At 27.5% G+C, this 12,159-nt stretch overlaps 2 protein-coding genes across 4 annotated transcripts; one reads left to right on the top strand and one right to left on the bottom strand.

Moving 5' to 3' along the window:
• Positions 1 to 6,096: 6,096 nt before the first annotated feature.
• On the bottom strand, positions 6,097 to 12,141 carry LOC100161797 (nucleolar pre-ribosomal-associated protein 1). 2 transcript variants are annotated; one of them, XM_008183201.2, is made up of 12 exons: positions 11,960 to 11,990; positions 10,505 to 10,713; positions 10,141 to 10,437; positions 8,638 to 8,806; positions 8,269 to 8,552; positions 7,977 to 8,104; positions 7,696 to 7,914; positions 7,393 to 7,631; positions 7,082 to 7,324; positions 6,864 to 7,017; positions 6,700 to 6,796; positions 6,210 to 6,640 (listed from the first exon to the last, which is right to left on the bottom strand). In XM_008183201.2, exons 2-12 carry the CDS (start codon positions 10,680 to 10,682, stop codon positions 6,600 to 6,602), a joined length of 2,049 nt encoding a protein of 682 aa, XP_008181423.1. In that variant the 5' UTR covers positions 10,683 to 10,713; positions 11,960 to 11,990; the 3' UTR covers positions 6,210 to 6,599. The 2 variants fall into 2 exon arrangements, with proteins under 2 accessions (XP_001943346.2, XP_008181423.1); XM_001943311.5 differs by having other exon boundaries at positions 6,097 to 6,796; positions 11,960 to 12,141.
• Positions 9,353 to 10,210, top strand: LOC100159752 (uncharacterized protein). Of its 2 annotated transcripts, XM_016803105.2 has the most exons (3): positions 9,353 to 9,371; positions 9,650 to 9,693; positions 9,756 to 10,116. In XM_016803105.2, the coding sequence occupies exons 2-3, from the start codon at positions 9,655 to 9,657 to the stop codon at positions 10,032 to 10,034; spliced, it is 318 nt and encodes a 105-aa protein (XP_016658594.1). In that variant the 5' UTR covers positions 9,353 to 9,371; positions 9,650 to 9,654; the 3' UTR covers positions 10,035 to 10,116.
• Positions 12,142 to 12,159: the final 18 nt, after the last annotated feature.

Raw genomic sequence — 12,159 nt, 5'->3', positions numbered from 1 at the left:
GTGTTAAAGTAATTAATTATTATAAGTTTTATTGTAAATTTTAAATAAATACATTTTTTACATATTTTTTATGATTTTGACTGCATATTTTTTACATAGGTATTTTCATGATTTTGACTGCATATTTTTTGCATATTTTCATGATTTTTACTGCATATTATATGGCATATTTCGATACTTTTAAGTGCATAAAAATTCACGCTCTAATTATAATAGTATTATAACAACGTTATTTCATAGGTTAGTGTTTAATTTAATTGTATTGATAGTACTTATATTACGTGGAATTCACAATTTAAATGTGTGTGTGTGTGTGTGTTTGTTAATTGTTATAGCACTATTAGATTCATTGATAACATATATTTATAGGCTGTAAATATTGTTATTATTTTTAGATTCTGAGTGGGGCGAGGAAGCTATTGGTTTTACAATGGTGTTTATTTTATTTATTATTTTTTTTTCTTCTTTTTATATCCTGTATACAAAATTTCTACCAGAAGGAGTGCTTCGATTTCAACATATAATTGGATCAAGATGGTACTTTAGAGAGGCCATTTTCCGATTTTCTCAATAGTTATTTAATGCCACGGGAAAACCACCGAAAAATTACGAAAAAACGCTAAAAATGGGATTTTAATTTCTAACGCTTTGTTTATTACCATAGAAACGAATAAAAAATTATAATATTATAATATTAATTCAACTTACATAATAAAATAAATAATAACAATAAAAAATATCCAGGCTGACAAACCGTCTCCGCTCAGAATCGTTTTTCTTATACAGTGATATTTTATATTTTTATCATTGAATTCAAGTCTAATAAAACCGACTGCCCTTGCGACTTATTTATAGCACGATTAAAGATATACATATCTTTAATCGTGATTTATAGTCATTGCAAAAGATACCTTGATAGGAAATTGCAGTCTTTTAAATTCGAATGGATAGTTTGATGATAAAAGTGGTATACGTGGTATAAACGTTGATTCTCCTTAAGCACAACCTGTAATTATTGTTGCCTCAATGACATTGTTTTGGAGTGTTTTCGCGCACAGTCTAGTACCGTTGCAGAATTTGGGTGGATGAAGATCTCGCAATAGCATAATTGGAGTTCCTACTTTAAGGAATAACTTATGTGCTGGAAAACCCCCCTTTTACCCCCCTTAGAGTTTGAATTTTGAAAAATCTTTTCTTAGTGCGCCCTTACATTGCCTAAGGAACCTCTGTACAAAATTTCAAGTCTCTAGAGTCTAGACCCAGTGGTTTGGTCTGGGCGTTGATGAGCGAATAGGGGCGGTCTCCTATATGTATATAGAAGATAATTTAGAAGTTTCAAGTACCCACGACTAATATTATACAATCAGAACAAAATAACTAAAATAGTTATTCTAGGTTTTTTAATATGTAATTTCGCCCATATTTTAACTTAAAATGAGTATAAAAATAAACTGTGCTTATGTATTTTTTTGATTTTTTGGTAACAGAATTAACTACTTACGTGGAATCTTGTTTTACATTTTCAATCCTTAGATATAAAAGTTGAACATTTTATAAATTTTTAATTTACTTTTAATTTTAATTGAATAATTATTCAATTTTAAATTTGATAAATTTTGTCAAAATTTGAACTTCAAATGCTTATAAAAAAAATTGTGCCTATGTATTTTTAATATTTTTCAACTGCTATTGTAATAATATATCAGGAGCCTTGCATTAAATTTTCATGCTTTTTTACCCAACAAGTACAATTTTATTGATATTTATAGAAAAAAACAACTAAAAAAATTGAAAACTGAGAATGTCCGTAAACAACTCAAAATGAGTCAAAATATTTTCAAGATTTTATTGTGTACAGAAAATGAAAATATTAACATTCAGTGAAATTTTCAAATATCTACAGTCATTCGTTTTTTTTATTACAATAAAATAAGAAAATCGTCACATGAGAAATCGAGCGAATATCAAATGTTGTAAAAATATGAATTTAAAATGCTCATAAAAATCTAATTTGACTTTCTTGTAGACATTTTTTTAAAAATATTTAAAAATATAATATTAAAAAATTTAACCCAAAATAATAATAAATAACAGTTTTAGCATAGTTTGGTGTCATTTTTCTAATATATTTATATACCTATATTATACGGTTATACAATATACATAGTGTTATACTGTTATATTTTGCTTTTTACCCATTGGTACTTAGTGTGGTAGGTAACGTCGTAACTGTCAACTGATCTATAGTAAATATGAGTGGTGCGCCATTGGTGCATGGACATGAAAATTGGAAACCTCTAGTGTAGTCACTTAAACGGATCATCTAACATCTTGTGGCTTATATATCATTCGATCACTGTATAAATAAATAAATACTTCACAATTATATCTCCAGAATCAACAAACATTTGCATTTTTTATGCAAATTATAAATTTGTATATGGCACATTGGCACACATCGTCCATATTTCAACAGAATTGATGACCATACGTACACATTTTTATAGTTATTTGTTTCATGTTTGATAAGCTTCCAGAATTTGGTCGACGTACAATAGTCAATAGTACAGGCTTTTATAAAATTGTTGTATCGGTGGGCTGTAGAAATGATTTCCTAGCCTCCCTGAAGTCAAAAATTGTAATAAACTGTAACATTTTTAACGCCATAACAATTTACCATGCTATTGTTTGAATATATTTGATAGTTACCAACATTTTTTTGACGTTTCTATTAGGTAGCCTTATTAAAAAAATAAAATATCCATGGGTGATCTGACCCCCACTACTGTATACGGCGTTGTCCCCAGACAAATATGTACAAGGTGCAACCTTGTAGGTAATACAAACATAACATATATACTGTATAGTCTTATAATATATACAGGCATACAGCATACCTACAAATAAATTCTGCCTCTCTTTTTAATTTGACTAGATACCCAACATATTGTGGTGGTGCAAGTGTCCTATCAATTCTAATTGATTTTAATACGTTTATTATTATTCTATACATATAGGTACTTTTACTTCAAAATATAATGATATTAACAACCGATTTAGTTATTATTTTCCAGGTACCTATAATCCGGAAAAATTGAGCGACGATTGTATAGTGTTGGACGTTGGTGTACCTTTAATAATCTACCCACAACGCCGTGCGATTGTAATAATATGTCTTAGGAACAAATTAATACCACTTACCAGTCATTTATGTGTTCGCCATCGTATGTCGAAGATACTAAACTAAAAACACACAGAAACTAAAAAAAAAAATACATATTTTTGCACGTTTCACACAATGTGCATGCGGGTTTTTTCAATATTGTTTTAGCCATAAACCATAGACCGATATATTACTAACATTTAAAAAGTATTTCAGTAAAACAAAATAGTACCTATACTAAGTCCAAATTACTATATAAAATGTAGCAGCGAGTTCTACGTTTATTCAATCACTATCGGGCTGTTGTTCAGCAGCTTTCTTCGGCTGAGAACTCCACTATCACTATATTGTCTATCAGAATATACCCATCTATTGGCATCCCCATAATCCATGGTCATATCTTCCTACCCTATTTTTACTGACGGAACCGGGTTACACGTGATTTACATGCCGGAAGTCTCTTTGCGTGTATATACTATAAAGCTGTAGTGGCTTACTCAATTCTAAATTAACCTATTTTAAATAATATTATAACACTGATGTCTGATATACCATATATATGTATATATATATGTAGGTATATGTAGAACGTAGGTGCATATTATCACAGCTTGCTGCTTGCTAGTCTAGATTGACTAGTTTATTTTCAAGTAGAGTTGAAATAGAGGCTATTAAAGTTTTTGAAGGTAAATTTAGAAACATTGTTCAGTTCAATATTTGTTTCATGTAGGAAACAGTAAATATTTAATTGTATACCTAGTCTTTGAATTTGTATTTATTACCAATCCCTGTACCTATGTCATCTGGAGAATGAGATTTCGAGATGTCTTTTTAAAATACACCTAGGTAGGTATGTATTTTATATTTTTAATTTTTATACACGATACACCCAGACACCCTTAGTAGATAAACCACATTATAATATATGTATAATTATATTATTCATATATACCATATACCTATATATTTAATATATAAACATGCTTACATCAGAACTAAAAAAATCTAGGGAAAAAAATTCTCCAAGAAAAATTATTAATATAAGTAGGTACTTATCTAATACCTATTAAAATATTATGAAAAAATATATAGGTAAATTGTAGGTAGGTATTATAGTACATACCATATATACATATCTATAAACTACTATGTTTTATTATATTTATACCTAACACCAGTGGCGTGCCGAACTGACAAGCAGACCTGAGGCAAACTATACAATTTGATCCCCTCCGCACCACCAACAGTTTTTTCACTATTTTTTTTTATTATTCAAAATAATAAATATTATTAAGTTTTTTTAGGTATAAGTTGCACATCTATACAAACACATTCACTCACCTACCCGAATTTTCCCTGAGGCAATTGCCTAAAAAAATTACTATTCAACACGCCTCTGCCTAACACGCTACTTATTATATTTTATAAATTATATACACACAATATTTTAATATCTACATAAAGCATAATCTATGTGTGATATTTAAGTGAAACCAAAAAAAATTCAATAATTATTAGTCACTATCTGCCTATACAACAATATCGATATTATTATTTATTATTCATACAAAAACAATATAGGTACACAATATATTATATTATAATGATTTCTCTGTTCAAATATTAACTACTCTAGCCTGTACGTATTATTAATAGAAGACTATTTATTGATTTCATCCGGTAAATCATTTAGTTTGATTGCACATCACATCAGGGGCGGATCCAGAGTTAGGAAACTGTGCATCAGGACATTTCAAGGGGCCACTTTTTAAAGCCAGATTAGAAATCTATACTTGTGTACCTACTAGGTATATTAAACAAAAAAAATTACTTATACTGTACGTGTGTTTATTCGAGGATCCAAGTGTTCAACTACCCAAGATCTGAAAAGAGGCCAATTTGATCAGCAAATATTAACTGTGGGTCAGCTGACCTCCTGAACCCCCAATAGATCCGCCTCTGCATCACATCGTATTTTTCTATTTACCTACCTAATTATATGTACTGGTATTTTTATGCTTCAGACTTATTTACCGCTGACTTTTTGGTAGTCTACCGGTACAGATAATGCACAGGATATATGCTTCTTTAGATTTCGAAAATCTATGGACGGCCCCTTTGCCGTAAACTGGACCACAGAGTCGTTATCATGGATGTACTTTGCCACCCCTCAAATAGTAAATACTTTTCAGAAATAATTATCTCAAGGTTTTTTTTCCGATTGTTGAACTGAAGTTACGACGTAATTCAGTTCAAGCACAACCAATGTACTTTAAAGGAGCACAAAACACAAAAAAAAAAATATTTAAATTATTTTTAAATGTTAAATTATTGTAACTATGGCTATATGAAATGATTTGGTGAAAATCCGATGCAAAAAAAATTATTACTTTAAGAAATGTAAAATAGCCGCGTGACGTCTTTTTTCAATTGCTTATAACTTATTGAATAATGTGAGTAGAAACGTAAAACCTATACCATTATCCTTAGAATTGAACATTCTTTCAAATAAAAAAAACTTATTTTTTGTGTTGTGTACTCCTTTAATATGCAATAATATATACATGTTTTTTCTTAATATCCATAAACTAATTCAAAATCTCTGCACATATTACCAGTATGGAAATTTCAACTGCCACACCAGAGATTCCCTTTTTACAATAAAAAGAATATCTTATATAATATAACATTTTTTTTTTGTTTTTAATTTTATAAGTACAATAAATATTTTGAGGTTTTTATGGACTAGAAGTTATTAGAAAAATAGTTGGTTGTTGATTTATAAACATAATATAATAAAATATGTAATATTCATTTCTGTATTTCGACTGCATGTATCATTTGATTTATATCAAATTAAATTTTGAATATGCAGGTATCGAGTTCCATGTCGACAAAGAAATATCAATTAAGTTTTTATATTAATTTACTGTTATAGTCTGTAACACACACACACACACACACACACACACACACACACACACACACACACACACACACTCTTTTTCAGTCATTATACAGCAAGTACTTCATAAACATGTTTTTAGGAAAAAAAAATAAAGATTTATTTAAATTTAATCATATAAATTCAAATGTTGATTTTGCAAGCACATATTAACAAGATTTTAAAATTAAAACAAAATTTTAAACTTTTGATTTCAATATTTTAAGCAAGGTTGGTAAAAATATATATGTATTTGTTTCTTGTATGTGAATACCGCCAATTCCATATTCTAAAACGGATTGGCATTTAAAAGCTTCATCATTAGATATAATATTTGAATCTATTCCGCAATCTAATATATCTTTTAGATTGCCATCATCAAATAATTCGCTTACATTTTGGAACTTGGAAACAAGGTTATTTAAAGTTCCAAAGCCTTCAAGACTAATATCGGGATTTTTTCCGTACTGCAAGAATAAGGAAAGCCAAAAGTCAACTGCTGGTAAACTTATATACGAGCTTCCACTCAATGACTGTAAACATTTAAATGTCAAAAGTATTTCTTCAGTAGACAATTCGTTTGGGTATTTACTTATTGCCATCATTAAGCTTAAGGCCCAAGGGCCAGTTCCTCCATTAGTTGCAGGATGAATCCGAAATGTAGCTTCCATAATTTTCAAGATCAACAACTAACATAAAAACCGATACAATAATAAATAAGGATACAAAAATGTTGGTAATGTTTTTCAAAATTACCCGATCCTTTTGTAGGCCACATTTGAAAATGACCAAAAATAAATTGAATAAATCCATATTTTTTAAAACTAGCCAATCACTTGCAGAACGTGTACCATCCCGAAGAATTTCAAAAAACCAACGATTGTGAATTGTTTTATCTTTATGTTCAGAACTAATAAACACAGAAAAAAAAAAATAATTCCACGTTGTCATCAATAGTGCATCAGGATACATACTACGCTGTTAAAAATGATTTAAATTCTGGAATATGATTGAGCCGAGCAGCAGGACGAGCCAAAAGTATTTTACAGCAAGTAGTCTCAATGCCTTTCTCATGATTAGCCATAGCTAAAACCATTCTGCCTAAAAATAATGCTTGAATCATTGAAAGTTGAGGAGGAGGTTTCAAATGCAAATCTTGGATGCCTTGTGCAACCCAAGAACTAAAATGATCCCAAAATAAGTTTTCAGCTCTTCTACTGTAAAAGTTTTAAAAAAAAGTGATGATTATAAGTGTAAATTGATTGCTAATATTATTATAGCTTACCAAAATAAATGAGATCGCAATAATGTTAACACATGATAGGCAGCTTTTCGCATAAGGCAGTCGTAACTGCTTAAACAAGCCAATACCATTGACAGACAACCATTTCTACTAAATTTTTCTATACTCAATGGTGCTTCTGTGGCCAACAAACTGCTAATCATTGGTAGAAAGAATGCTGGGTCAAACATTTGACTCGGATCTTTAGAGTCTTTGGTGGTGTACAGTACAATTTTTTGGTCCTATAGTGTTTAAATCTTTAAATAAATGATGCGTTTTGTTTGATTTCATAAATTTAATGCTTACTTTGATGTTTAGAGGTCTGTTAATAGGAAAACAAGATATAGTTTCTTTTAGCCTTTTTAAAGGTATGTAAGAAAGCACTTCAGTAGTAGAAGGAAAACTGTTTAATGTTTTTGATATAAGATGGTTTTTCACTTGATAATGTGATATGGCAAATGATCCCCACAAGTAAGGTCTATAATTAGACATTGGTATAGAATTTTCTTCATAACGAAAAAGAATCTAAAATTATAAAAATGTATAATGACCAATTAATCATTTTAGTTTTTAATATAATAATTTACTCTAAGTAATATTTGATCGACCACTGATAATGATGCATTGTATGAGCAGAGGAAAAGTGGAACATGACTCAAAGCCATTATTGACGGTTCTTTCTTAACTAAGGTTTCTATCAATCTCAATACTTCTTCTGCAAGTAAAAAAAATTTTGATTCAAAATTATTTTGAATAAAATATTAATATTGTTATATTTTATGGCTCTTAAAAATTGATAGGCCATAACTGTATATTCTTTATTGAAATATTTGATTTCCAAGCCTTATTTGTAATCAATTAATATTAAAAATAAATCACCTTTTTGAATTTGTTTAGCACCCCGATTTAACATTATATTACTGAATTGTGAATATCCGGCAAGTAGTTCAAAAGTTTTTGACAAAATAGATTTATCTATATTAGCTTTTTTAACTAATTTTCTCAAGACTCTAATAAAACCATACTCAGGGTTTTCTTCTACTAAACCATATTTTATAGCTTTTATAGTTATAGCATCCCAATCACTAATTTCTATTGGACAGTTAGTTTCTAACAATTTTAAATTATTGATAATTTGATTAGATAACCAAGCTATATCATCACTGAAAAAAAAAACATCAAGTAATAAATACATAATGTTAAGCAAAATATAATACTATGTATTCAATAAAAAAAAATTATATATACCTTTCAGGAGGCAAAGAGAAAAGAGCTGTAATTAAAAACTGAGTAAATTCTAGTTCTTTATTACATTTTGCAGCAACTAAATCCACAAAAGAAACTGCTGTCGCTGTGATTTTAAATATTGACCAGTTGATTTTTAGTTTAGTAAATAATTTACCACATTCATCTTCATCTAATATAAAAACATATAAGCAATAACATAAATGAAATAGAAGCAATATACAAAACTACACTATTTTAAAGTTATGGATACTCCAAAATACTCATAGATTTATTGGTTTTATTATTATTTATATTTGATATACTGTAAATTTCAATTAAACATAACTTTATTCTACAATATTGGCATTTATTAAAACAACCATTAAATAATACTATTAATATTTTTGATAATTTATCATAATTTTTCTAATTTTACTGAATCAATTTTAATCTAAAACTAAATTTCTAAACTATATCAATGAACAAAGTGCTAGTATTATATTTAATCTAACTGGCTAAATAATCATAATTTTATTTTTGACTGAAAGAAAAGAAAATGGTAGAAGGAGAAAAAATAGATTAAATAAACATTTAGTATTTAATAAGGAAGTAATTATAGGATAAAATTATTACAATTTCTAAGTTATAAAGAAGCTGACTGACTGTTGTTTAGTAGTCATTAAAATATTTTGTATTCTAGTTTAGGATCAAAGTATACGAGATAATATTAATTTAGCATCTAATCAGGAAATTAGGTAAAACAAATAATAATAATACATGGCAAGAATTATAATGTTTTTGCCATTTTGATTTAAACAGCGAATAACAATTTATTTACTATGATATACTTTAATCTGCTCTTAATTGATTTCAATGAAAACACAAAAGGCTTTAACATACTTTAAAATGTCAGTCTGCACCTCTGTAGTTTCATATATTATATTCATTCATTTTGATGTACTATACTATTATCGACTATAATCAGTAAAACTAATATTAATTTAATTTAATAATTGTAATAATAATTTTTTAGGTGTAATGGATCCGTTTAGAAGATCAAGTGTTATTCCAAATAAAGTATGTCATTTATTTGATAAATATTTTGTTTTTAATTTGTTAACATTTTATTACATTTCAAGGATGATTATTTGGATAATGCTCAGACATTTAACCGAACTTCAAAAATGTTTGAAGAATTTCTACATAGTTTTGAACAGTACGATAAGGAAGAACAGCACAAGAGACGTGATTCATCTTCTTTAAGTGACTGTGTTAAGGTGCCTAGGAGAAGAGTATATGTCAAACAAAGTTATTTTCCTGTTGATGCATCATTTGTAAAGGCTAATCCAAACCATATTTACATAACTGATGTAAATGGACATTTGTACATTGTAAAGTATAAAGCAGTTAGATGGTGAAATAATTCCACATATTGTTTATTAACTGTTAGTTGTAATAAAGAATATTCATACTTTTAAAATATATTTAAAAAACTATAAAGCATTGATTTAAATTTAAACTTACCAAATTCAATTAAATGTAGACCTATAAAAATATCTCTGTTTTCATTAAACCACTGTGGACTTTCTATCAACATTTTATAAGCATTTATTTTATCCTTCATATTTCTTATGAGCACAGGATCAAATAACATTTCCGGGATCCTTTGATAAAAAGCTGACATAAGGTAAGTCCATTTTTCTACAGATAAATTGTCCAAATTTAAATTATAGTCAATATCATTGTGTCGTAATGCCAAAAATAAAACTAAAGGATGTAAGGCTTCTTTTTCTGTGTTTGAAAGAAGATGAACAAATAACCCTATAAACAATATACATATATATAAATAAATACCAAATGAGAAATAAAAATCATTGTTTTAGATTACTTTTTGAAATACATGAAATTTGTTGCGAATAAATTTCGAGGTATTTTAAAACAAGATCCAACAATTCATTGGACACAGTATTTTCACAAATATATTCTGCAATATCTGTAAATTGTTGATCATCCAGATATTTTTTGTTTTCAATAAATTCTTTCAATTTTACTTGGTAGTTTTCCATGATAAATTTGTAATCTTAATTTAATTGCAATCTATAAAAAAAAAAAATATTTTATCATAAAATAAAATATAAAACACATGTTTCAATTTTAAATGAGATACCGTCTTCAACATTTTTAACAAATGATAATAAAAGCGGGCAGTTCTCATTCGAAAAAATAAATTTGCATTTTTACAGAGTATTCTGCACACAAGACGCTTTTTAAATGGCATACAAACTTTAACCCGCTGTTGGTCGTGTCTATGTATTATACTTTATAGGTATAAAAATAACATGGTTTTTTTTAAGATGTTTATATGATTTTTATATAAATTTAACAAACTATTATTATGTACAGGTATATATCTAAAGTCTAAACCTATAAAAACAAATTATTAATGTAGGTACGTATTCAGATTATAGAAAATTTATAGAACTCCAGAGGAGAAGTTGTCTTTAAAACTTTTTTACAATCCTTTAAAATGTACCTATATTATTATTTATAGTTTATACTAAATATATATTAGTATTTATATCAAAATAATTATAAATAAAAGAATAATTTAGTGCATTATTCAAATTTTTGTGGGGATTTTAATGCAATTTAATTATGTTATTGTAAAGTAGAATAACAAATGCTTAAAGCAATTAACATATACAATATGCAGTAGTAACTTAAAATTACCATAGAATGCTACACAATATTTTTCTTCTACAAGGAAAATCTATGAATCATAAATAAGTTTTTGTTAATAAGTAACCATGACAACAAAAATCTTAAGAAAAATCAGTCAGAAACAAAAAACGTATATGCAGCCCAAAAACATATTTATGTTAAAAAAAATAATACTTATCACACGACTAACAGGTTAAAAATACCAAAAATCATAGGTCACTAAATTATGTTTGAGGGACCATTATATTATGTATTAATGATGTAGTATACATTTGTAGTATTGCGAAAGCATTTCCCGCGGCGCCGTCGGTTCAAAACGAAAAAAAAAAAAAAAAGTATACATTTGTAGGTAGTAATTATTCTTACGATCCAGTTCTAGTATATCAATTAACAATAGTTTATACAAATTAGTACAATATTAACACGAATACATAATTTGTACAAATAAATAAATATTCAAAATATTTACATAATAACGAATAGAATATTTCCGTACCTAGGAATAATAACGATATTTTTTTTTCATATTTTTTATGAAACAAAACCTAATTTATAAGACGTGTAATATTAATATTAAAACATGCCTTAAAATAAAAATTGTCATTTAACCTTAAATACATACATCAATTGTCGAGTATTCAATATACAGATCTATAATAAACGCTCAAACTTTAAACCAAACAAATAAATCATCATTTTTTATTCACTTAAAAAAATTTAATTTAAAATTTTTAAACATTAAAGTTTAAAATTTCTTAGGTTATACCGCGTTGGATAAATAGTAAATACTGCTGTGATACTACTACGATTAAAACCATGGTT

This window comes from Acyrthosiphon pisum, chromosome A2 (genome assembly GCF_005508785.2).
Source record: "Acyrthosiphon pisum isolate AL4f chromosome A2, pea_aphid_22Mar2018_4r6ur, whole genome shotgun sequence".
In the NCBI taxonomy this organism is placed as follows: Eukaryota; Metazoa; Arthropoda; class Insecta; order Hemiptera; family Aphididae; genus Acyrthosiphon; species Acyrthosiphon pisum.
Note: the sequence above shows the minus strand (reverse complement) of the source record. Positions and strands in the feature narration are given on the sequence as shown.